We start from the raw sequence: 25811 nt of genomic DNA, 5'->3' as shown, positions 1-25811 counted from the left end.
ACACAACGGCCAATTCTTGGCCTCAAAGGCGGGACTGAAAGCTAGAGGCGGGCCTCGGGCCGTCAGAGGACCAATAGGAAGCTCGACGTGGGGCGGGGCTCATGTGTTGGCGCTGTCGTTTGTCCTCTTCGCTGCTCCGTAGTGACGAGATTGCTGTCGTGTTGCAGGAATCCGGGCTTGGAGCTGGGGATTCTGCGGGACCGCTCAGCTGCTGGGAACCGGTGGTGCAATTTCTGAGGGCTGGGAGGAGTACACGCGGTTTAATCATTTTTGGAGCCCATCGCACGGTTAACGAAGAGCGGTCGATTAGGAACGTCAGTGATTTTACCTCTGTGGAACTCGATTGGAAAGCTGGATGGTCCCCCATTTCACTCTTGAGTGGTCCGAGACTCTGGGTTTGAGAAAGCGGGCTGGGGTCACGTATTCACCCTAAAGCCGACTCCTGGCACCCGGGTGAGGGCTGAGGTGCCTTGCGGCGCGGTGGAGACCGAGTCTGGCAGGCAGAAGACGCGGCAGTCGGATCTCGCTTTGGAGGTTGGGGGAATCCGTTTTTTTCCCCTCTTTTCTACTCAGCCATGTCGCCGGCTCCAGCTGTAGCCCAGGCTCCTACGTCGGTCTCCTTGTTTGATCTCAGAGCGGATGCTCCGGTCCTTCGGGGCCTGAGCCTGGTGAGACACTTTCCTGGGGAGACTCTGGCCCAGGCTCTGCGGACTTCCTGTCCAGGTATCCGGAAAGATTTGGGGTGGACCCACGAGGAACATGACAGGGCTCTTTGCAGCTTATTTTGTTCCTCCAGAGAACACATTCTTATTGGTATTTCCTAGCGTAGGAGCTCTTGTTGACGTCTCTTTACACGGGATAAAATTTATCTTAAGTTCATTCAGTCTCTACGTTGTTTCTAGCACGGGCCCCTCATCTCCAAACAAGTCTCTTGCCATTACTTATGTCTTGTCTTATTACCACCACTGCCTGCAAAAGCACTTCAAAATTCCTAGGTATTTTTCAAACATTCCTAAATATAGCTCAAATTTAACTAGATTCCAATCAAATCATTCCTTCATGCTAAATATGAAACAGCGTATTATTTGATTTTGTACAACTTCATCTTGTCTCTGGCTATGTTTTTCTTGAACCTTTATAAAAACAAACTGCACACTGTAATTGGAAATGTAAACTGAAAAATTGGCATTGGAGAGGTGATTCTTGCACAATTAAAAGTAACTTAACTTTACCAAAATACATTTTCTAAAAGGTTATCTAAATCTCTTTGGTTAATTAAAATACATTGCTTAACTTATATTTTACACATATTTTTTTCAGAAGCACATTTATTTTATAAAGTGTTTACTGTGACATTTATTTCATTATTCCCAGACTTGAATGCAAGGATATGCCATCTCTTTCTTTTGTATCCCCCTCTGCTTTATATATTAGGCACTTAATATAATTTCAGGTACTATGGATTTGGGCTCCCTTTCCACTTATAATTCTCCTCCCTTTATTTAGGTTCAGAGGAGAGAGCAAGCCCAGAAAGAAAGCCACTCGAGGGTCCTCTGGATATTTCAGGGAAGTTACTTTGCTCAACCTGTGACCAGACCTTTCAGAACCACCAGGAACAGGTAAAAGGCGGACAGATGCAGAACCAAGTAGTGGAACAAAAGTAAAATGGTGGGTGAGGATAGGCAGACATTTGATTTGTCTTTAATTAACAAAGATCCATTTTTTAAAAAGGTCCTCACCTGAGGATATGTTTATTGATTTTAGAGGGAGAGGAAGGGGGAGAGAGAAAGAAACATTGATCGGTTGCCTCCTGTACATGCCCCAACTGGGTATGGAACCCTCAACCTAGGTATGAGCCCTGACCGGGGATCGAACTCTCAATGGAATGATGCTCCAACCAACTGAGACACGTGGCCGGGGCTAAAGGTCCATGTTTTGAATAAGGCAGTTGGTGTTACCTGGTCATACATACTTCCTGGAGTTCTGTTACTGGTCTTCGGTACATAAAAGGCCAGGCTGGGGCATATTTCCACATTCTGCTTCCCTCATTGATTCCTACCAGAGGGAACATTATAAGCTTGACTGGCATCGGTTTAACCTAAAGCAACGTCTCAAGGACAAGCCTCTCCTCTCTGCCCTGGACTTTGAAAAGCAGAGCTCCACAGGTGATGACTGGTGGGAGACCTTTGTGGGAATAGGACATGGGGGCGGAAGAAGACCCTTGTTTAGGAACTTGAGGAAAGTTTAAATTTGAGGCACCAAACTTGTGTGTCTCATGTTTCAGGAGATCTTTCCAGCATCTCAGGATCAGAAGACTCAGACTCAGCCAGTGAGGAGGACCTGCAGATACTGGATGAAGAGAGGCTTGAGCCTGAGAAGTCTAACCGATCCCGAGGCTTCTGCTCCCATCGGGTTCTTTTCCAGAATGCCCAGGGCCAGTTTCTTTATGCCTATCGCTGTGTCCTAGGCCCTCGCCAGGCAAGTGACAACACAGGCTGTATGGTTCACTCCAACCTTTTGTGCACTCAGCCTAGATTTTCGCTTAGCTCAGTCCATTCCTCACTTCTTCCCCTCCCTGTTGGGTGTATCATGCTTGACATTAGTCTTTGATTGACCTGGCCTGAATCTTTGAAGGGTCAAGTGTAACGGAATTAAGTTTGGAAACAGACTGATCTAGGTTTGGGTTATGGTTCTATCACTTGATCTGGACTACCTCTACAAGCCTTATTTGTAAAGTGGAGACGAGCCTTGGGGCGGTTGTGTTAAATATGTTGCTTGGGAAGCCGTTAGCACTAACACTTGGTTTCTTACTCTTAGTTAATGTTAACAGATGTTTGTCCTGCTCCTCCGTTGTCCAGGTGCCCCTGGAAGAGCCAGAACTGCTGCTACAGAACCTGCAAAGTGGAGGTCCTAGGCACTGCGTGGTACTCATGGCTGCAGCTGGGCACTTTGCTGGTGCCATTTTCCAAGGGTGAGAGGGTGCTGAGTGGGGTTAAGGATGGATGGATCCTGTTCAACTGAGAGTACTGGGTTTCCAGTACTGAGTCTTTGTTGCCTACAGAAGAGAAGTGGTGACACACAAAACCTTTCACCGCTACACAGTACGGGCCAAGCGTGGCACAGCCCAAGGACTTCGTGATGCCCGGGGTGGGGCCTGTCGCTCTGCTGGAGCCAACCTGAGGCGCTACAATGAAGCCACCCTATATAAGGTAAGGTAGGCATCTAAGATCTGGTGGTCCACTAATGCAAGTTTTCCCCTCAACTCATTAAATGTTACAGTAAAAAGGTTGAATCTTATAACTCCCAGTCTCCGTTATTTCTGGGTAGACAAAGGTAGAATAGGATGGATCCCCAGGAATCTTAGTCCTTCCCTTCTTCCTCCCTCTGTGTTAATTTCTAACTTTCACTTCCTGTACATGGGCCATTTTTTGTTTGGAGACTTAAAAATAACAAGTGAAGATATACAGGGCTGAGTTACTCTCTTCTCTAGGATGTTCACGACCTGCTGGCAGAACCAGGCTGGGCTAAGGCGCTGGGGGAGGCTGGGACAATATTGCTGCGTGCCCCCCGCTCTGGCCGGTCCTTGTTCTTCGGAGGCCAAGGTGCACCCCTGCAACGGGGGGATCCCCGACTTTGGGATATTCCCCTCGCTACCCGCAGACCCACCTTCAAAGAACTACAGCGTGTGCTCCATAAGCTGACCACCTTGCAAATCCATGGTGAGCCTTTGACCCTGCTCCCCAGACTCCCTAGACCTTCCTGTGCCTTCTAACCCAAACCTCGGCTTCTCATTTGTGCATCTGGATGATTCCCTAGCCCTTGGACTGCAGCCCAATCACATCTTCATTGAGAGAGACCTGGGCTGGCTTCTCCTCAGCTACACTGGAGCAACATCTTTTGTTTCGTGGCAGGAGAAGACCCCCGGGAAACAGTCAGGTTGGACTCACCTCAGACACACTGGAAGACAATGAGAGAGAGGAAGAAGGCTCTCAAGGAAGAAAACAAGGTCCTCAGTAATGAAAATGAGGCTCCAGGGCAGAATGAGGACTCTCCCAAACAGGGTTTGAACACCATCTGTCAAATCTCTATCTGGGTTTCTGTCCTGGAAATGCAAAACACATCCCCTACTCCCACTTTCCTATTTATGGACGAGCCCTTATCCTACATTCACTCAGGTCTGTTTATAATACGGGATACGTGGTAGTATTTACTGAGACATGTTTAGTGACTTCTTCAAATCTCCTGTTACTGTGTTTGTTTCTTGATATATCACCAGTACTCAGAAAAGTCTTAACATGAAATTGATTTTCTAGCCCTTGGATTGCAGCCTTGATCAGATGCTAAGGGCTGCTCCCCTGCCTGTACTCTTGGCCTGCATAGCTGTCACTGCTCCTGTGCTTTCCTCTGTGTGCCCCATCCTAAGGCTGCTCATGGGCGAGTCTAGGGACTTTTGTCCCCGCCTAGGTCCTTCTGGACCTGCCCTTGTTTGGGCTGAGACCCTCACTTCTGCATGTGATACTTATGGATTTAGGTCCTGATGTGCTACTTTATCTTGGCTAACAATACAAATAATTTTATTTCAAAATGATCTGGATTATCTCTTTATGTACATTCTTAAGCACCTGGGGTGGTCCCTACCCTTCCACCCTCTGCTTATTCTTTAGATGGATGTAACATATCAAGTTTTTCCCTAGGGTCAGGGTCAGAGGGAGAGGATGGCTTCCAGGTAGAGTTGGAGCTAGTAGAGTCAACAATTGGGACCCTGGATCTTCGTGAGTTTGAAGTACTGCCCAAGCGGAGAAGGAGAAAAAGGAATAAGAGGGAGAAAAGCCGAGACCTGGAGGCTGGGGCACATATGACTCTTCCCCAGCAACCTCAAGAAGAGGTCTTCTCACAGCCGGCCAGGGCACATGCAGCCCCTTCGGAGCCTTCCCTGGATGAGGCCAAGGTCTCTGGTCATTCAGAGCTCTGGGACATGCTTCTTGCCGCTTGCCGAGCTGGAGAAGTTGGGATGCTCAAAACCTGGCTAGCTGCCAGCCCCATGGACCCTGAAGTTCTGTCTCTGCTCAATGCCCCCTTGGGCTCCAGTGGCTTCACCCTCCTGCATGCAGCAGCCGCAGCTGGGAGAGGCTCAGTGGTTCGCCTGCTGCTGGAGGCAGGTGCTGACCCCACCGTTCAGTAAGTACGGGTCCCGATGCCAAGCCCTTTATATAGAGAGGATGATCTGAAGGCTGACGTTGGCATTGGCTACTTGACAGTATTCTCCTTGGTCTTGTTAGGGGGTGTGTGGAGATGCGTGAGGCAAGCTGAACCCATTTTGGGGGTTTTCACACCTAGGGACTCCCGGACCCGGCCACCATATTCCGTTGCAGCTGACAAATCAACACGGAATGAGTTCCGAAGGTTCATGGAGAAGAATCCAGATGCTTATGATTACAGCAAGGCTCAGGTCAGCTGGGAAAGGAAGAAGCGGCAGAGTGGGAAGGCATCATGGGTCCTGGCTGGATCTTTTCTACTTTCTTACTGTTTTACCAAGAATAGCTTGTATAGGTCTTACCTCATATTTTCCTGGAAACCCCCCCAGGTGCCAGGGCCACTGACACCAGAAATGGAGGCTCGGCAGGCTATGCGGAAAAGGGAGCAGAAGGCAGCACGGCGACAGCGGGAGGAACAGCAGCGGAAGCAGCAGGAGCAGGAGAAGCAGGAACAAGAAGAGCAGCGGCGATTTGCTGCTCTCAGTGACAGAGAGAAGGTGAGGCTGGAGGTTTTCTCTTCCACAGCGAGACTTCCATGGAGGTCTGATCCCTTTGCAGTGCGCAGGTACCCTGGTCCACCATTGGAGCCTTGTCCTTAACACAACTTCTCTCCCCCGTAGAGAGCTCTGGCTGCCGAGCGCCGACTAGCTGCCCAGCTGGGAGCCCCTACCCCTCAGATCCCTGACTCTGCAATCATCAATGCTCGGTATGTGGGGGGGCAGGAGTGATGGGGGGACCATAACGTTCAGGCAAGTAGAATGAGTGCCTACATAGAAAGGCTGCTGAGGGGATTTGAGAAGTTCTTTGAACCTCTGGAGTGAAGACAGAAGTGGCAGGAGGACGGGAGAACTTGCATTGGGAAGTTTCTGGGGTGCCTGTCCATCCACTTTCCTTCCTCTGTTCAGACGCTGCTGGAGCTGTGGGACATCCCTCCAAGGCCTCACTCCCTTTCACTACCTTGACTTCTCCTTCTGCTCCACACGCTGCCTCCAGGACCATCGCTGTCGGGCCGGAAAGCCCTCTTCCTGATCTCTCGCGCTCCACCTGGGGTCAGCTCTAGACCCTGAGGGGGCACATTCACACTGGTCCTAGGTTTCATCTTCCCCAAGAAACCAGAGTGTTTGGAAGACTGGGGTGAGAGACACTCAGGAACCAGGGCAAAGATGGCCACAGAGGTGTGTGGAGCTGCTACTGTCTCTGGAACTTTAATCACAATAAAGTTTTTGGTAAAGGAACTGCGCTTGTACAGTTCTTGTGGCCTTCTGGCCTTTGATTCTTTGTGGTCCCTGTGGCCAGCACCAAGGGATCCTGCCCACTCCATGTCCCATGTCCAAGGGTTACCTTTCTTTCAGTGCCCACTTAACTCCATTGGTTTGGGGGCACTTTCTGTATCGTCTGAGAGGGAATAGATATATGTCTTGTGCAAGGTGCTGTTGAGGATAGGACTATCCAGGAACTGGATTTGGGGCTGGGGAGGCACATTTTCGAGCTCCAGCAATGTGATGTTGTTGAGAGCACCCCTAGGGAACAGCAGGGGTCTTGGCACGTAGAGGGTCTGCTGTGGCCCCCTCTTTGTCCAGTACCGGCCCAAGTTAAACCCATTGATCCAGACTTGGCCCTGGATGGAGGGAGGAGAGAGGAAAATAAATGGTCAGTTCTCAAGGTGGTAAAATCGCCCCCTTTTGGGTTTACAATCAGAGTAATAATTTCTGATACCCCTTCTGTGATTTTTCTGTTTTACCCCCAACCCCAGCCCCGACCACGACCATCAGCAATACCTTGGTCCATCCGGGTAGAAAGAGAAATGTGTCCCCGCCTGAGTCTAAAATTGGAAATGTTGTAGAGTAGAAGGTGGGGCCAGAGGGAGTTTGAGGATGTGAGTTTTTTGGCAATTGGAGGGGAAACCACCGTTTTACAAGCTTATCAATTTTCAGAGGGAACATCAGCCACTGAGTAAGGATTGTTCGCCCCAGAATTGGTGGCTCTAATAGGCCCTGTGAAGAAAGCAAATGAAAGTTCCACACTCAGTAACCTCTGAGGTGAAAGTGTCCCTAATCAAGCCCTGAGATGCAACTGGTAGCCATGTCCTCATCCCCACAAGCCACTCCTTTGCTATGGATGTGGCTCTTGCTTATCTTCCATCCAGCCCCTCTTTTTACGGGAGTTTAGTCATAAGGGTATGGGTGCGAGGGGACAAGCAAAGCTAGCTCACCTTGAAGTCACTGTGGTTAGACCCAAAGCTGAGCCTTCCCATGTTCTCCAGCAAGACATCCAGTTTGGCCCCCATTTTCCCCGTCAAAAATAGTTTGTGTTTTGAGTTTCGTTCCAGAACACCCTGAAATACCTGTGGGTAAGAGGATCTATGAGGGGAAGGGCTCAGCATCTTGCTCCTGGCCACCAAACAGGAAGCCACATTAGGACACTGATTTGGAGGGCAAAGAGAATGCAGCCCGTCTGTCAATTACCCATCCATTCTGGAACCTTACCCTCAGTCAAACTCTTTCTTGTCCCAGCTTATCCTTGGTCGCTCTGCAAATGTGGGCAGGCAGTGGGAAAAGGTAGGCATGGGAACTTAGGGCTTAAGGGTGCTTGGGAGGAGAGGAAAGTGCGGCTCACAGGTAGCCCAGAACTAGGTTCGTACCCCATCCACCATCACGTAGGCACGGTCATGGACTCTGTTGTGTGGCACCCAGAATTGTGTTGGCTCGAAAATGTTGCGGCTTAGATAGGTCCGGTACAGCATAAAGCCAAGGTCCTGGATGTGGAAGAATGAGTACTTAAGATAAACTGGGATAAAAATGATACTGTGGGGAAGATGCAGAACTTAGGGAACCTTTGGCTATAGCTGTTGAGGAAGGTTGCCTTACCCACCAGATGTGGGATCATGCCTTACCTGCTTGACAGCCTCAAAGGTCTTTGGCAAAATTGAATGGATGGGCCCTTTGGGACACAGGAGGTGTAGGAAATCCAGCAAATTTCCATCCTATTAGAATGAAGGGGGTGAGAGAGTAAGGGGGCTGTATCAGAACAAGAGGGAAGTTTCAGAATAGGGAGCAGACAGAATAGGATAGAATCAAGAGATGGGAAGGAGCTTACCATGTGCAGGGTCAAAGGTCCGAGCATCATCTTGGGGCTGGGGGGAGGTAAAGGTCCCAAGGGAATTTCCTGGAACTGAGCCCAAATTCTCTCAGGAGCCATAGAAAAACCATACAACTCCTATGCCAAGACCCTAGCACAGGGCTCTTAACCTGGGGTCCAGGGAAGGGCTTCAGGGGTCATAAAGATCCTGTAATTTTGCACAAGCTTGTGTGCATCTCCCCAGGTAGTCCCTTCGGACAAGTGGGGAATGCTTCTATGGGAGGCTCACAGGGCGTTGTGGTCCAGACAACCACAAGTGATTTCTAGGAACTCTTTACAAACAATTTAGGCACTCTCTTCCCCCAAATTAATAAAAGCCTTTAGCACTTAATGAAGTGGTAGGGCACCTGGCTGATGACATTTCGAAGAGCAAAAAACTTAGGTGTGGCATCCCCTGCTTCAGATATTGGTGCATCGTAGTCATAGCTGGTAGTAATCGGAAGGAAGCGTCCCTTCTCATCAGCACCTGTTGCCATCAAAGGGGGTGGCTGTGGCCATATCCAGCATCCTTCTAGAAATCCTAATCCGCCCAGCCCACAGATTCTAATTCCTTGCTATGTCCCTGCTTCCACCCCTCAGACCATCTGGACTCACCATTCCAGTACCCAAAGTTGGTACCTCCATGAAACATGTACCTGAAGTGGGGGAAGGGAGAGGGAAAGGCACAAGCTGACGCATGGAATCTTAGCTTCCATCCCCAACACCCAGTTACAGATTCATGTTGACCCCAGTGTCTCCAGTTACATGTTCACACTGGCTCCCAACTTGAGCATCTTCTCTAGTCCTTTGGTCACAGCTGTAACGGACCGTGTGGAGTGATTCTGGCCCCAGTAATCCAGCCAGCCTGTGTAGTACTCAGAGTTCACCTAGCGGGAAGTAAAAGGAGCCGTGCGCAAGATGGGGAGCTGCACTTGACCCTTTCCCAACCCCGACTCTTGCCTTGATTACCCTCCCCTCTGGTTTCTCACCAATGGCCCATGGGGTTCATATTTCCTTTGCAGGGCAAAGATTTGGGTCATGTTTTCAGCTGCAGAAAGGAGGTACAGGTGAAAAAAACATCACAGAAGAGGTGCCCCTTCCCCAGACTCCACTCCTAACCCTTGCTCAGGAGACCTGGGCCAAAATCTACAGTGGTATAGAGTCCCTCCAGGGAGCCACATTTGAGTCCTTCAGGCCCATCTGTGGTGAAGAGCAAGATCTTCTCTCCTAGCAGTGCGCGGAAGAGCCCAGCCAGGTGCCTCATGTAGCTGAAGTCGCAGGCTCTATAGCTACCATATTCATTCTCCACCTGCCAGGAGAAAAAAGTGGCGCTCAGCCATGAGGTGGAGAAGCCTAAGGACCCCTGGCACCTCCTTCCCCTTGCCCAGTCCACTCTCCACCTTGTACCTGAACACTAATGATGTTGCCCCCATTGTGGTAGAGCCATGGATGTATCTTGGGCAGCAAGACCTTGAACCAGGAGTCCACTGCGGCAAGGAAGTCTGAAGGAAGGAGCAGTGCTTCATTCACTAGCGCACCACAACCTCCGCAACCCCCACCCCCAGCATCAACGCTGGGGACATCATCCAAGGCCTCCTGAACTCCGGGCTGGTTTGCATCACACTTGTCCACAACTAAGTGTGGGAAGCAGTGACTCTTGTGAGAAGACGCCCTCAACCCTAAGCACTTGTGTCTCTGCATGGCAAGGAAATGTGAGCACAGGCAAACTTAAAGCAGTGCTTCTTGTAAAACTGTTTTTTTTTTTTTTTAAGATTTTATTTATTTATTTTTAGAGAGGGAAAGGGAGGGAGAGAAACATCAATGTGTGGTTGCCTCTTGAGCGCCCCCCTACTGGGGACCTGGCCTGCAACCCAGGCATGTGCCCTGACTGGGAATCGAACTGGCAACCCTTTGATTTGCAGTCTGGTGCTCAATCCACTGAGCCACACCTGCCAGGGCTAAATTTCCTTTTTAACTATAGGAAAAATGTTAAGCACATCTCATGGAACTATTACATAATCAACGTACAATTGAGATTGCTATGAACTAGCATGGAAATTCATAGAAATGTAAAAATGTCTGACCTGCATCTTAATGTAATCTGACAGTCCAGGTGATTTAAGTCATCAGTTGAATGATCATTGTATTAGGTACCATGCCTTAAATTCTCAGCTGCTATTTGTCATTTTTGTTGATTCAGCCTCATGGTCTTCATGAATGTTATTACCTTTGTCTGACATTTTCTCCTCACCCTCCTTTACCCAGCCAACTCCAACTCAGTCTTCAGGTCTTGAATTGTATTTCACTTCCTCAAGGAAGCCTACGATATCCCAGATTCGGGTAGACCCCATTACAGGCTCCCCTATCGCCTCATACTTCTGTCAAGCACACAACCAATTATAATTAAGCATTTATTTCTATAATTGTTTCCTGTTGGTCTCCCCCACTAGTGAGCAGTAACTTTGTCAGGTTCATTTGATTGGTCCCTATCACTGGGGACAATGCCTAGCAGACAAGACAGAAGATTCTCAAAGATGGATTTGATGAAAGATATTTTGAAGGATATTTTTGTATTAAAAGATTTAATTCCTTTATGTTTTTTGTGTTCTTTATAAAGGAGGCCCAGGTTGTATTCCCTCCTTTAATCCAACCATACATTACATTTCATTCAACAAATATTTATGGGTGGTGACAAAGCACCAAGTACTGTTCAAGGCGTTAGGGATATAGAATAGAATAAAATAGACAAAAATCTCTGCCTCTGTGGAATTTCTTCTCCAGTGAGGGAAGCAGATAATAAATTAAATAGGTAAAATATATAGTGGGTTAATGCCCAGAAGAAAAAGTAAGCCAGGAAGGAAGATATAAAATGGTGCAGTGGGGAGCTCAAATCTTAAAGGGCGGCCCAGGGAAGGCCTCATGGTGAAGGTGACTCTGCAAGACGCCCTGATGGGTGTGAAGAACGGCGATGAGGCCAGTGTGAACAGTGAGAAGAGTAGGTGCCAAGGAGGTGGCTGAGCCAATTAGGTAGGACCCAGCAGACCATCTTAAGGAATCTATGGTTCATATTCTGAATGAGATGAAAACCTGTTGGAGAGGTTTAAGCAGAGGAATGACGTGACCTGCTATATAGTTAAACATATTTTGGCAGGATCACATTGGTTGCTGTATTGAGAATAGACTCCATGGGGAAAGGGCAAAGAGGGGAAACCATTTAGGAAGCTATTAAAATAATCCAGCTGAGAAAGGTGGTTTGGACCAGGGTGGCGGCAGTGGAGGTGATGAAAAGCAATTGAATTCAATATATTTTGAGGGTAAAGCTGACAGTGTGTTCTGGAGGATTGAATGTGGGGTGCGAGAAAAAGATGGGCATGAAGAATTATGCATAGTGATTAATCTGATAAATTGGAAAACAGATTTGCTATTAACCGAGCAGGGAGACGGTGGGAACAGCTGGTTTGGGAGGCAATAACAAGAGTTTAGTTGTCTCATTACAAGTTTTAGATCTCCAAACACAGGAGTCAAGCAGGCAGTTGTATAAGATGCATTTGGAGGCCAAAGGATGGTCCTGGAGAGGACATATTTCAGAGTCATTAGCTATCAGATGGAATTGAAAGGCATGCAAGTGGATGAGGTTATCCAGGGCAGGAACACAGAAAAGAGAAGCATCGAAGCACTGAGCCCTGAAACACTCAAGCATTTAGCAAAGACTGAGTAGTGGTCAGAAAGATTGTGGGAGGAGGGGCAAAGACCAGATAAGTGTGGTATCATGGAAGCAGAGGGAAAAATGTATTTCAAAGGAGAGTGATCAACTGTGCTGAATGCTGCTGATTGGTCAAGGAGGATGAGGCTTGAGAAATCACCCTGGAGTTAACAATAAAGAGGTCACTGGTTTTCTTGAGAAAAACAGAGATTACATGTTGGTGTTCCACCAATACTTTATCCTTTTAAATGTATTTCATAGTCAGCTGAGTTTGGGAAATGTCCCAAGGGGCATCAAGCTCTCCAGCACCCTAAGTGGAACAGCACCTGGAGAGTCCTCAGCAGATATAAAATATTTACTGGAATGATTTTTTTTTTTAAAGATTTTTATTTATTTATTCTTAGAGAGGGGAAAGGAGGGAGAAAGAGGGAGAAACATCACTGTGTGACTGTATCTCAAGTGCCCCCTGCTGGAGACCTGGCCCACAACCCAGGCATGCACCCCACACTGGGAATCGAACCGGTGACCCTTTGGTTCTCAGGCTGGCACTCAATCCACTGAACCACACCAGCCAGGGTCCAGAGTGATCTTTTTAAAGATAAAATTATTCCCTTGCTCTAATGACTTCCTATTTGCACCCAAAATGAAATCCAAACTCCTTGAAATATCGGGCATCTCATAGCTTAACCTTGAGTTCATCTTTTCTTTCTCTACACTCTTTCCCTTAGTGATGTCTCACTACCCATAAATTTAAGTGCCATCTTTAGACTGATAATTACAAAATTTAACCCAGATCTCCCCCTGAAGCTCCACCCTCACATCTCCTATTGCTTACTTAATATCCTCACCTGAGTTCGAAATGTTAAAAACTGAACTATTTTCTCCCCCCAAAAGTTGTTCCTTTGCCACTCCTTCTCTTCTCTATCTTCTTCCTGTCAGTAAATAGCACCACCATTTTGAGTGGCCAGAAACTTCATTCCTTTCTCCCCAGACCCTACTAACACTCTCCCCACCCCTGCTCCTTCCATTAAAATCTATCAATAGGTCCCAATGATTTCATCTCCAATCTGTATCTCAATCCTGTTCTCTTCTTTCCATTTCCACCACCAGCACCTTAGTCCAGGAGCCTTAGTGTAGCCTCCTCAACTACAGGCTTAGCCTCCCAATTGGTTTCTTCACCAACACCCTTGCTTCCCTCCCCTCAATCCATTTTCCACATCCAGGCTAAAGTAATCTGAAAACAAACCCAATCATGTCACCTGCCTAGTTAAACTCTTTCAGTGACTTCCCACTGTGCTAAGAATAAAACTCCTTACAATGGCCTACAAGATCCTGCATCAATAGTCACATCATACCACTCTCTCCCCTACCCACTATGCTCCAGCCATGCTGACCTCAACAATGCCATGTTCTTTCTCATCTCTGGGCCTTAGAATATACTGTCCCCTCTATCTGGTCATTCTTACCACTCTTCATATGACCAGAGCTTTTCTTTCCCTGTCATCTTTTCAGAAAAGTATTTCCTGATCTCCCTACCTAATAGAGGCCCTTTCTATTATTCACTATCTCAATTCTTTGTCTATTTTTACAGCTTGCAATACTACAGGTTTGGGTTTCTTTAAAAATCTGTTTCTTCTACTGTATTATAAGCCCCACTGCACAGAGACTGGGTCTGTCTGGTTCCTCAGTTTCTAGCATTCTGCTGGGCGTGACTCAGTATGACCTCCAGTTTGGGGATGGTCTCTTCTGTCTGGGGCACCCAAATGGCCCATTTGTCATTGCTGTTTGCTTTTTTCCTGTGTTAAATACATATATTTTAATTTATTTATTTTTAGAGGGGAAAGGGGGGAAGAAAGAGAGGGAGAGCAACATCCCTGTGTGAGAGATACATCAATCGGTTGTCTCTTGCACGCCCCCAAGTGGGGACCTGGCCCATCCGCAACCCAGACATGTACCCTGGCTGGGACTGGATGGGCAACCTTTCAGTTGCAGGTCGGGGCTCAATCCACTGAACCACGCCAGACAGGGATATGATAAATGTTTTTGTCTAACTTACCTGGATCTGAGGTTCTTAGATGAATGTTAGGTTTACGAAGCAACCAGGCTGGGAGACCCCCCTGAGACAAACATAAAGACAACAAAGAAGCATGTGGGTTTTATTTCCTGAGAAGTTAAAGACAGTGCTGATAGTGGCCCTAGAGTAAGGGCAGAAGGGAGTAGCCTAGGAACCCCATCTGGGTGGCTTTGGCTCTAACCCTTCTCGAAGTAACTCACCATCTCCCACTCCGCACAGATGTAAGGTCCTGGTCTCAGTATGACCAACAGGTTCGCTAAAGATGCCTCATTCAGAAATGCAATGAGATCCCGGCTGCCATTAAAGTTATAGACTCCAGGCTCTGGTTCATGGTAGTTCCAGGGCACATAACTGAGAAAGGAAGAGGTTAACAGGGCCCAAGGCGGGCATGGGGAAATGCCCGGGAGGCATAAGGGCTCCTGGCTTTGCAGGGAATCTCCAGGAAAAAGCTGTTGGAAGGAGGTCCTGGCCTACATTTCCCCCCACCCCGCTTTGCATGTAAGTCCTGGAACTCTGCCCCCTCATCATATCCAGACAGTCTTCCTGTCCCAACCCCCTTTTTAAGGGGGTGGTAGGAAGAGTAAGTACCATCCCTCTCTTGAGCCTTTCTTACAACTGTATGGCATTGAGGCCACTCATTTTCATCTTGAAAAGGCGGTCTGCCCAAAGTACCCGAGGTACCCGAAAGTAGTGAAGGCTGCCAGACACGTAGCGAAACGGAGCCCCGTCCAGGAGGAATCTATCATGATCCCGATCCACTACGAACGACCGACTGCCTGCCTGCAAAGGGAGAGACCGTGCACAGCAGAGGTCTGGAGGAAGGGCGGGAGCCGGGGCGGGCGTTGGGGTGTCCGCGTCTGCTCTGCTCAGTGTTTTGTTATTTTTGCTTTCTCTCTTACGCCTTACCGGAGACTAGTTCAATCCTCTTATCTTACCTGGGGCAGCAGCAGCGTCAGGGGCAGCAGCAGCAGGGAGGGAAGCCAGAGCGGCTTCTTCGGAGTCATGGCGCTTAGACGGCGGTCCAACTGTCACGTGGCGGATTCCTGGGAGGAAACCTCAGCGAGCAAGGAGGGGCGGAGACCACCTCAAGTTGCCTAGCAATTAGTTAGCCTTGATTTGTTCTCCGGTTACTCGACTAGTTTGTAAAATCCTCTACATTTTGAACCAGCTTTATCGGCGTCACCTGGGAGTTTGTTAGAATTGCGGTGTCTCGGGTCCTACCTCAGACTTAAAGAATCAGAATTTGTATTTTAACCAGATTCCCAAGCGATCGTAAGCACATTTAAGGTTGAAAGTCAGTGCTCTGCTAGACTGAGCTCCCTAAGGGGTGGGAGTGCCTTGTCCCTCTTGAATCCTCAGCCTACAGCACAGAGCCCACACATAGCAGGTTAAATCTAGATGACTGGTAGAACCAGGGGGGCTAAGACAGGTTCAGAACTAAGGGAAACTGTAGGAAGATTATCTCAGTCATGTGTAAGGGAGACAGCGGGGAAGTAGGTTACAAAACGGATATTTTTCCTGGAGAGCCCTATTTCAAACACCACCTAGGATATTCCATCTTCTTTGGATGTGTGCTCCTTTCCAATTTATCCCTGCCTGCCTAGACAAAGAGGTGTCAAGGACAACAGATTGGTGCCAAGGCTTGGCAATTTGTGAATTTCCATTATTCTTTCCTTCACAGTCCCAAGCACGGGATGTGAGAACAAGGGTAATAATAAAAGCAATAATAATAATAATAATAAACATAACAATAATAATTGTTTGACACTGAGGACCTTGTGTCAGATATTTTGCTAGGCACTTCACATATCATTTAGTCTTTAAACAACTCCATAAGGTACATAATTACCACCTGCATTTTACAGATGAGAAAATTGAGGGACAGAAACATTAAGTAGCCTGTCCAAGGTCACACAACTAGTTTAGTAGATAACTAGTATGAACTAGGCAGTCTGGCCTCGTGATTCATGCACTTAACCTTAGGTACTAGTCTACCTGTTTTATAGATAGGAAAAGTGAAGTTAAATAACTTGTTCGAAGTCACACACCTAGTAACTATTATTAACGACCAGATTTAGATCCTAGTCTGGTTCAAGAGCCTGAGCTCTAATCAGTGAGACTAGGGTAGTGGAATATAGGCCGGAGACCCCAGGGTGGTACAGATCAGAGCTCCAGGAGTCCAGATCACCCCCACCCACTCCTTGGCTGGACAGTTGTCGGCCACCCAACAAGCCGGAGGTATGAAGCCTCCTACCTCCGGCATTGGGAAATGGAGGTCCTGGGGGCCTCGGGCCGGGCCCGGCTTTGCTCTCCACCGGCGTAGGTGCTTGCGTCCTGACCCCTACTGAAGGCTCGGTGTGGAACCCTCACTCGGGTCCCCCAACCCGTCCTCCCGCAGGCCTAACCCGTCCAGGCTCATCAGCACCGCGCCCCCAACACATCGCCCGGATGCCCGGAGGTTGCTAGGATACCACGGGCTGTTACGCCGGCGCGGAGTGATGACACATCACTGCTTCCGGTTCCTGGCGCTTCCCTCCTGCCCAAGCCAGGTCAGTGGGGAAACTGGGCTGGCTTATCTGGGGTGTTCACGCAGAGGTCGGGGGTGGGCTCTGCAAGGTATAGGTCCGAGCCTCGCACCCCCCGGGAGCTACCCTACACCCTTGCCTTCGCAGCACGATGGGCGTGAGAGCCGGGGCCGCCGAAAGGTGGGCTGGTGGGGGAGAAAGCAGTCTGGTAGTTGCTGCGTGGCCTGAGACTTAAGGGACCTGATCCCAGCCTTCTTGGAGATGGTATCGCCAGGGCCCGTTTTCTCTAGATTCCGAGACCTAGGCTTGAGCTCTCCACGTTAGTCCTTGAGGGGTCGTCTGGATTGTGCCCGACCCGCGATCCTGCCGTTCTTTTCCTTTCAGCATGATCCGCTGGGGCCCCAGCGCAACGCCTGGGAGAGCCCATTCAACCAGGACGAACCCGTTGACAGCCTCAGACCGTCCTTGAGGAGGATGACTGAGACATTATGGGCCACGCGCTGTGTATTTGCTCTCCGGGAACTGTCATCATCGACAATAAGCGCTACCTCTTCATCCAGAAATTGGGGGAGGGGTGAGTGTTTGGAAATCACTAGTCCTCAGGATTATGGTGATTGAAGGACAGCAATCTGCACATGATAGTGGCACAAAAGTTTTATTCTGTAAACTATCCTTTAACTCACCTGACACAGCCTAGTGACATGCTTGTCAAGAAAATAGATTCTGGAACCAGGCCTGCTAATCCACCTTTGGTGACCTAAATAAGCCATGGTTTCTTCATTTCCTTAGTGGAGATAATTACTATCTTGCGTCACTGATGGAGCTGTGAGGATTAAATGAGATAATGCATATAAAATGTCTCACCAGTGCCTGGTTCACAGCACTTAATAAATGTTAACCATTCATTAATGTTTATTGGGCATCTGTTATGTGCAGAGCACTGGGTTATGATTACAGGACCTTGAAGATTACTGCGTCCCAGCTCTGGAGCTGAAAGTGTAATAATCTTCAAACTTCTCTTAGAGTCACATCTTGGGAGGGTTTCTATTAAATGGGAAAGACCGCCCCTGTTCTTCCCAGGGAATTCCTCTGAGTCCAAGCAATGTGGGAGATGACCGTGGTCCTTCACTGACCCCTTTGGCCCACAGTGGGTTCAGCTATGTGGACCTAGTGGAGGGGTTACATGATGGACACTTCTACGCCCTGAAGCGAATCGTGTGTCACGAGCAGCAGGACCGGGAGGAGGCCCAACGAGAAGCAGACATGCATCACCTCTTCCATCACCCCAACATCCTTCACCTCGTGGCTTATTGTCTGAGGGAGCGGGGCACTAAACATGAGGCCTGGCTGCTGCTACCCTTCTTCAAGGTCAGAAAGTCTCCTGGCTGTGGAGGGGTTGCAACAGAGCCACCAACCAAGAGCTATGTGAGCAGTCAAGTCTGTTAGGAAGCAGCGGCTATGTCCTGGGTTTGACCGCTTCAGATTTGGAGTTTAGAGGAATCCAAATGGGACTCTAGGGTGTGGTGTGTGTGGTGAAAAGGCTGCTAGGCTTTGACATAGGGAAGGGACCAGACTCAGGGAGCAGAGGCTTGAAAAACAACCGCGGGCATACTTGTGTTGCAGAGAGGTACGCTGTGGGACGAGATAGAAAGGCTGAAAGACAAAGGCAACTTCTTGACTGAAGATCAAATCCTTCAGCTGCTGCTGGGTATCTGCAGAGGTCTTGAGGCCATTCATGCCCAGGGTTATGCCCACAGGTCAGTGGGCGGGCCCCGTATGCTTTCTGGGGCAGAAAGGAAGAGTTCCATGAAGAGAAATGAGAGGTCTTGACTCTTCCCAAGGAACAGCACCCATGATTTTTTTTTTTTTTTGCCCCCCTTGGACTCTAGCCTCCCCCTCTAGGGATGCTCATGGGTCATTTCCACTTCCTGACAGGGACCTGAAGCCCACCAATATCTTGCTTGGAGATGAAGGGCAACCCGTTTTAATGGACTTGGGTTCCATGAATCAAGCACGTATCCATGTGGAGGGCTCCCGCCAGGCTCTCACTCTGCAGGTAAGGGTCTCCAGGTTCCTTTGCCCACCTGTTCCCCATCCCTGACTTCTGGTGCCTTCTCCATTTTGGTCACATGACCATCACCTGTGCCCCACTTCTGAGCTCTGGGGTCACGGTTCCAGGACTGGGCAGCCCAGCGGTGCACCATCTCCTACCGGGCCCCGGAGCTCTTCTCTGTGCAGAGTCACTGTGTCGTCGATGAGCGGACTGATGTCTGGGTGAGGAGCACGTAGGTGGGAGTCTGGGTAGGGAGGAGTGCTGCTCTGTGCCAACCTTGGAGCAGAGGAGCAGGTCTTTGGTTTCCAGTGCACGGGGCCCCAGGAAGCGTATGTCCTCATCCTCCTCGACTTCCTTCCTGGCAACTGTCACCGACACTGTACTTAATTGCTCAGGAAGTGGTGTAACCCTGCCCTTTGAACAGGGTTGGTACAGCTAAGTGTCAGGGCTGAAGACAGTGGCTAAACAAGCGGTTCAGAGGCTTCCAGCTAACTGGCAGTTTCTCTGGGCCCTGCTGGTGTCATATGGCTGAAGTCAGCATAGTCCTTTTAGTTCATGTAGTCTCCTTTCACTACAGAATTAAGAGGAGAGTTATAACCTCCACTGATCCCCTTCCCTGGAATAACCAAGTTATGCTCAGTCTCTAGGCTGTGTGCTATATGCTATGATGTTTGGAGAAGGCCCTTATGACATGGTGTTCCAGAAGGGTGACAGTGTGGCCCTGGCTGTGCAGAACCAACTCAGCATCCCACAGAGCTCCAGGTGAGCAACAGAAGGGGCACCAAGCACTTCAGAGTCTCCTTGCCATGACTGGAGGCTGAGCCTCGGCACGGCGGAAAGGTGCCCCCCACCACCCTGCGCTCCCTCCACAGGCATTCTTCCGCACTGCGGCAGCTGCTGGCCTCGATGATGACTGTGGACCCCCAGCAGCGCCCTCACGTTCCTGTCCTCCTCAGTCAGTTGGAGGCACTGCAACCCCCAGCTCCAGGCCAGCACACGACCCAGATCTGAACAAACCAGGGGCCACGTTGAGGTGGCCCCTGTGCCTTGGAATGAGTCCCCCATCCCTCACTAGAATCTCTGTCCTTTCTATCCAGGCCTGCTCTCTTATGGTTGGGGGCAGAGGGGTTGGGGAGTCAGCTCACTCTTCTCTGTTCTGTTCTCTTATCTCCAGAACAGCTGGACAGGGAGCCTGAGGTGGGGTGGGTGAGAGTGGGGTATGGGGAAAGGGAAACTGACAGAATCTGGTAAAGGCTCTGAGCAGGACTGCTGGACTTACATCATGGTCTGCCTCCAAGTCAGGGAGCAGGAGGATGTATAAATAAAAGAATAAAGTGAAAGCAGCTTCATGTGGATCTTAGTCTCATTGTTCCTGGAGTGAGAAAAGAGGTGCAAGGAACCCGAAGTCTGGTTGCCATTTCCAAGGAACAGCCTGGAAAGAAGAGGGACTGGCGTAGAGTCAGGCTGGCATGACTTCATCATTCCATATCAGGAGGCAGGTATTCTGACATTAAATCTGGCTGCTTGGCCATGGGCAGTTCTAGCCTGTTTAACTTAACAACTTAAAGCTACTTTGGCTTGAGTGGGCTTCTATGCCAAGAACTGGGATAGACCCATTCAACTCATTCTTCCTTCCTTCATTCCCAGGGGTGGGTAGCTTAGTCAGAGCAGCCCAGCTGGTTTGCCAGGCAAGGGCTTCTGGGTGGAGAAACCTGAGGAAGCTTTGGGACAGCTCCATAACAGGTCTCCCAGCCTCAGCCTGGGGGCAAAGGGAGTGGGGGTGGCAGCCATTTTGGCCTAGTCTCTCCCAGATGGTTTTAGCTCACACATGGTTAATGATTAATGAGGCCAGTGTGATGTGGCAGTGTCCAGCTGCCACTTCCTGCTTACTGTGCTGAGTAAACAGGGGCCCTGCCTTTGCTGGGCTTAAAACCTGTTCCCCAGGGAAGGGCACCGTGTCCCTAAATTACAGGGAGAGAAGGCAAGGGCAGGGCTGGCATCTCCTGCTCCTGAGATTGAAGCTTCTTTCCCTCAACCCTGCCCACCCCCCAATGCCGATGTCAGAGTGGGTCCCGGGGTGCCTATTAGCAAAGTTGAAAATCTCCCCAGGGCCCTGGCAAGATGTCCCACCAGCTAGCACAGAGGCTGAGGCCAGAAAGAAAGCACAAACAGCGGGGAGACGACCTGACTTTTAATGCCACAGCCCTAGGCCCCAGCAAAGCAGCAACAGTCAGTAAGCTATGCAAAGCTGTTCGTGCAGTGACATAAACAACTCTAGGAGGTGGCCCTGTTCCCTCCCATCCCCCAAGCTTATGACTAGGCTCCATGCCAAGGAACACTAGGGCAGCTCAGCCCGACTCCCAAGCCCTCATAACACAGAGGTGCCTGGGCCAAGCCTCGCTTCCAGAGTTGGTGAATGCAGAAGCAGCAGGAAGAACAGGGTACTAGTCTAACTCAAGTACACACACTGCTGGACTTAAACTCCTAGTTGGAAAGGAAGTGAAGACTCATATCCTTCAATAGTTTGTGGCTGGATGGACAGGTCCAGGATTCAGTCCTCATTTCCTCCCTATCCTGGGTGCCCCTTAGGATCTTACATCAAGGTCCATGGGGTCACATTTCCTGGGCCTGGTAAGGGCTCCTTGGCAGGTCTCACTTTCAGCCATAGACAGGAAAAGGGTCATGAGCAGCAAATAGTGAGGGCAGCAGCAAAAGCAGCAGCAGCACCAAGAAGAAGGCAGCAGAAGCTCAAGTACTCACAGAGGGAACAAGAAACCGTGCAAGGAAACTGTTTATTTCGAAAGGATTTTGCAATAAACATAGTAAGTGGGCTCCAAGCAGCTGGTCTATTCTTCTCCCTCATCCTCGTCCTCATAGGAGTCGATGCCCACTTCCTCGTAATCCTTCTCCAGGGCGGCCATATCCTCCCGGGCCTCAGAGAACTCACCCTCCTCCATGCCCTCTCCCACATACCAGTGCACAAACGCCCTCTTGGCGTACATCAGGTCGAACTTGTGATCCAGGCGGGCCCAGGCCTCCGCAATGGCGGTCGTGTTGCTCAGCATGCACACGGCACGCTGCACCTTGGCCAGGTCACCCCCGGGCACCACGGTGGGCGGCTGGTAGTTGATGCCCACCTTGAAGCCCGTGGGACACCAGTCCACGAATTGAATGCTGCGCTTGGTCTTGATGGCTGCGATGGCGGCGTTGACGTCCTTGGGCACCACGTCCCCACGGTACAGCAGGCAGCAGGCCATGTACTTGCCGTGCCGGGGGGTCACACTTCACCATCTGGTTGGCCGGCTCGAAGCAGGCGTTGGTGATCTCTGCCACGGACAGCTGCTCGTGGTACGCCTTCTCCGCAGAGATGACTGGTGCGTAGGTGGCCAGGGGGAAGTGGATGCGCGGGTAGGGCACCAGGTTGGTCTGGAACTCTGTCAGGTCCACGTTGAGGGCCCCGTCAAAGCGCAGGGATGCTGTGATGGAGGAGACGATCTGGCTGATGAGGCGGTTCAAGTTGGTGTAGGTGGGGCGCTCGATGTCCAGGTTGCGGCGGCAGATGTCGTAGATGGCTTCGTTGTCCACCATGAAGGCACAGTCTGAGTGCTCCAGGGTGGTGTGGGTGGTCAGGATGGAGTTGTAGGGCTCGACCACGGCTGTGGACACCTGGGGGGCTGGGTAGATGGAGAACTCCAGCTTGGATTTCTTGCCGTAGTCGACAGAGAGCCGCTCCATCAGGAGCGAGGTGAAGCCGGAGCCGGTGCCCCCACCAAAGCTGTGGAAGACCAGGAAGCCCTGAAGTCCTGTGCACTGGTCGGACTGAAAGGCAAGAAAGAGAAAGAGCAATGTACATGGGAAAGGGGCCTGAGGAGCTCAATCTCTGGCTCCACAAAAGCCTAAATATCTCAGGAGCCAGGGCAAAGACTAATGAGTATACCATAGCAGCAGCGTGCTCTGAAATATGTACAATTAGAGATGATGCCCTGAAAAAGATCTGGAAAAAGAAATGTTCCTGACCATTGGCACCATCTCAAAAACTCCCTCCCTTTTACGCCAGACTCTCACCAGCTTGCGGATCCGGTCCAGTACTGGGTCAATGATCTCCTTGCCAATGGTATAATGTCCACGGGCATAGTTGTTCGCAGCATCCTCTTTCCCAGTGATGAGCTGCTCTGGGTGGAAGAGCTGCCGGTATGGGCCATTTCGGATCTCATCTGCAAGGGCATAAACCACATCGTCAGGGCCCAAACCGCAGACTGTGCTCAGCAGGGACCTCCCTCCCTCATCACGGTAGCTGCAGACAGATATGTGGAAGAGCTCATCCTTCTGCCAGTCCCAGATACCAGTGTGTGAGGAACCCAGACCTGCCCTATGGGCCAGCCTATGATTAGATTGCCTTCTTTAGATTCAAACTGGGTGAGGAATTTTCAGGGCCAGGAAAGCCAGATCTAGACACCAGCTCTTGAGAAAGAAGCATAGAGTCACTCTCCACTCCCCTCAATTCCACCCCCTTCTTACTCTCACCGATTACAGTGGGCTCCAAATCCACAAAAACTGCCCGGGGCACATGCTTTCCAGCTCCGGTTTCACAGAAGAAGGTGGTGAAGGAGTCGTCTCCTCCACCAATGGTCTTGTCACTGGGCATCTGCCCATCAGGCTGAATCCCATGTTCCAGACAGTAGAGCTCCCAGCAGGCATTGCCCATCTGGACACCTGCCTGTCCCACATGGACTGAGATGCATTCACGCTGAGGGATAAAGAGAGGGGAGAGAGCATAAGCCCCACATCTGTCAGTCCTCGCTTCATAAACCTCTCCCACCTTATCACCTACCAGCTAGAATGACTCAGTTGGCAAAAGTGGACGCTTGGGGCTGGACAGAGGTCAGAAAACACTGGCAGCCTGCCCCTTCTCCCCAGCATAGGACTCCCCAACTGGAGGCACCCAGTAGGGCAGGCCAGCCCCTTAGCCTGCTTCTCCATGGGGACCTTGTCAAGTTAGAGCTGTGGCTCCACATGACCCTGCCACATTCATGAGAGCCTCAGGGAGGATGGAGAGGGCAAGCGCGTATGAGACCAGCAGAGACTGCAGTAACCGAGACAAGGACAGGAGACTTTTCAGCTGTTCCCAATTTCTACTCCCACAACACCAGCTTCTCCAGAGCTGGAGAAAAGACAGGTTTTCCAGACGTATGAGTTTAGAGCTAGAGTCCCCGACTTGATTAACTCTTTGCTTTGAGGATGAACCACTCGAATTTCACATAACCCTCTCCTATTTTCTTTTCTGTGGGCTACATATGTATCTCAGCCTTCCAGTCTGGCATCAACTGACCACAGGGCCATCAGGATGCCCTGTCCCCCACCTTTAAATCCCATCCGGCTCTGGAGATCCATCCCATCTGGCTCCTCTTTCCACCTCCACTCCCACCCCCTCCGGAAAATAGCGATAATGCTGGTGCGCGCAGAGGGCACGTGCGGGCAATGAGGGTTGTGGGCACTGGGGCAGTCGCTCCCCTAGGCCAGTCTATGCCAGTCTGAAAGTAACCCCTGAAGCGCCAAAGTGGTGCGGCACCTTCCCTGATCAGCACCGAAATGGCGGGGTGACGGCTTCCAAATACTCAGAAAAGGAAGCGGAACCTGCGGTGAGGCCCCCAAGGTAACCCGCCTTGCCCCGGGCAGGATGAGTGCCATCCTGCACCCTGGCCCTGTATTTGCCCCTCTTCTAGATTCTTTCCCATTACATCCCAGCGGAAAGCGGGGATTGGATTTCGGCCCCCGTTCCTGGGCTATAAATACCACCCCCTACACACACCTCTTTCCCCTCCCCCCAACCTGGCCTCGGCCCGAGCTCCCGCTCAGCGACAGCTGTCTCTGCCCGTCCGCGCAACCGGGCTCAAGCTGGAGAGGGGGCCGGCCCGCCTCACGAGACCGAACCCCATTCCTGGCTCAGAAGCGGGGTGCTGAGTCACGGTGTAGGGAGACTGTGGGTAGGAGGGATGCACACGCAGTCGGAGGAAAAGGGGATGTTGGACCAAGTAACCTGACCCCCTTCCACCTTCTTGTGCCAAGCATGTGTTCGGTCAGTTCCAGGGACTGGGTGTGGGGTAGGCTGGCGGCGAGGGCAGCCAAGCGGGTCTCCCTCTCCCGCGGAAACTGGGCGCAGGACTGCGTGTCGCCCCTCAGGCGGATTAGGGCAGAAACGCTTGGGGGAGCAGGAGGGGATTTCCAGGAGGGCTCCTCTTTGCTAGTGAAGAATCCCACTGCACCCAACCCCCTTCCCCAGCCTTCGAAAGTGGACAACGCAGTTCGGCCAAAGTCAGTAGGACGAGGTGGGGGCGGGGGTGGGGGTAATGCAAACACCCTCGCACCTCCTCGAGACCCGGAACGCCAGAGGGAGGTCCCCGAGCATCTCGGGAGGGAGCGTCCCTGGAGGAGAGGGGCAATGAGGGGACCGGCAAGATCACGGTGGGGCCGCACTCACCATGGTGAGTCCGGGCGGTGGGTCTCACGTAGAGTCCGGGTGACGGGTCTCAGTGAGAAGTGCGCTAGCTGCACTGCCGCACCGCTCTTATATGCGGGGGCGGGGCCGCGCGCTCCGCTCGTCCACTAGAGGCTGAGCGGCCCGGAGGCCACGCCCCCAGGGGGGTAGGCGTCTCTGAGAGGTGTGGCCAGAACGGGTCCCCTCCCCCACCAAGTCCCTCACCTGTCGAACGTGCGTTAAGAGTAGCAAACCAGGGTTTAAACCCTCGTTCTCGGTTTCGAACCGATACTCCGGGCTCTCCAGCTCCGCTGCAGGTACGCAGGGCGCGGTGCCAGAGCGCGCCTCGCCTGCACCAGCGTCATGGGGACGCCGGTCGCTCAGGTGTTCTGACTTAGGTCGGATGCCCTGGAGGCTGTTCTTTCGAGGTGGCTGCAGCAGGCCTTCGGCGGTGCCCTCCCCGCCCCGCCTCCCTGGAGGCTCCGACAGGATGTCTGGCTCTGGCCGGTCCTCGAGGAACCCCTTGCGGCTGCACGCCGCCTGCCGGTCCCCAGCCGGGACGGCTGACCTTCGCCAACGCCTGTGGGCGGCCGAGGACCGGGAGCTGCA

At 51.0% G+C, this 25811-nt stretch overlaps 4 protein-coding genes across 7 annotated transcripts; 2 read left to right on the top strand and 2 right to left on the bottom strand.

The window, feature by feature from the left end:
* Positions 1-111: 111 nt before the first annotated feature.
* On the top strand, positions 112-6455 carry ANKZF1 (ankyrin repeat and zinc finger peptidyl tRNA hydrolase 1). 2 transcript variants are annotated; one of them, XM_054585633.1, is made up of 13 exons: positions 112-723; positions 1507-1619; positions 2063-2165; positions 2285-2478; positions 2859-2971; positions 3062-3209; positions 3491-3719; positions 3912-4061; positions 4695-5178; positions 5338-5449; positions 5585-5752; positions 5876-5961; positions 6161-6449. In XM_054585633.1, the coding sequence occupies exons 1-13, from the start codon at positions 576-578 to the stop codon at positions 6282-6284; spliced, it is 2172 nt and encodes a 723-aa protein (XP_054441608.1). In that variant the 5' UTR covers positions 112-575; the 3' UTR covers positions 6285-6449. The 2 variants fall into 2 exon arrangements, with proteins under 2 accessions (XP_054441608.1, XP_054441609.1); XM_054585634.1 differs by having other exon boundaries at positions 571-668; positions 1945-2165; positions 6161-6455.
* A 27-nt stretch (positions 6456-6482) lies between these two features.
* GLB1L (galactosidase beta 1 like) lies at positions 6483-16575 on the bottom strand. The gene is made up of 17 exons (XM_054585635.1): positions 16404-16575; positions 15085-15192; positions 14763-14929; positions 14350-14500; positions 14132-14192; positions 9780-9874; positions 9507-9681; positions 9362-9420; positions 9138-9259; positions 8988-9028; positions 8741-8859; positions 8352-8426; positions 8149-8238; positions 7897-8010; positions 7468-7599; positions 7034-7249; positions 6483-6873 (listed from the first exon to the last, which is right to left on the bottom strand). Exons 2-17 carry the CDS (start codon positions 15151-15153, stop codon positions 6604-6606), a joined length of 1956 nt encoding a protein of 651 aa, XP_054441610.1. The 5' UTR covers positions 15154-15192; positions 16404-16575; the 3' UTR covers positions 6483-6603.
* Positions 16576-16667: 92 nt separating this feature from the next.
* Positions 16668-20063, top strand: STK16 (serine/threonine kinase 16). Of its 3 annotated transcripts, none has more exons than XM_054585631.1 (8): positions 16668-16698; positions 17059-17248; positions 17823-18042; positions 18298-18431; positions 18610-18730; positions 18853-18948; positions 19368-19489; positions 19600-20063. In XM_054585631.1, the coding sequence occupies exons 2-8, from the start codon at positions 17163-17165 to the stop codon at positions 19736-19738; spliced, it is 918 nt and encodes a 305-aa protein (XP_054441606.1). In that variant the 5' UTR covers positions 16668-16698; positions 17059-17162; the 3' UTR covers positions 19739-20063. The 3 variants fall into 3 exon arrangements, with proteins under 3 accessions (XP_054441606.1, XP_054441605.1, XP_054441607.1); XM_054585630.1 differs by lacking the exon at positions 16668-16698 and adding an exon at positions 16720-16854; XM_054585632.1 differs by lacking the exons at positions 16668-16698; positions 17823-18042; positions 18298-18431 and adding an exon at positions 16720-16854.
* Positions 20064-21500: 1437 nt separating this feature from the next.
* LOC129080327 (tubulin alpha-4A chain-like) lies at positions 21501-25292 on the bottom strand. Its single transcript, XM_054585629.1, is given in 5 exon segments — positions 21501-22002; positions 22004-22546; positions 22793-22941; positions 23252-23474; positions 25206-25292. Coding segments are annotated over 5 exon segments (1347 nt in total). The 5' UTR covers positions 25209-25292; the 3' UTR covers positions 21501-21573.
* Positions 25293-25811: the final 519 nt, after the last annotated feature.

This window comes from Pteronotus mesoamericanus, unplaced genomic scaffold, assembly GCF_021234165.1.
Source record: "Pteronotus mesoamericanus isolate MK-2021 breed Mesoamerican mustached bat unplaced genomic scaffold, CSHL_Meso_final contig_90, whole genome shotgun sequence".
Lineage (NCBI taxonomy): Eukaryota > Metazoa > Chordata > Mammalia > Chiroptera > Mormoopidae > Pteronotus > Pteronotus mesoamericanus.
This window is presented reverse-complemented; position numbering and strand designations above follow the sequence as displayed.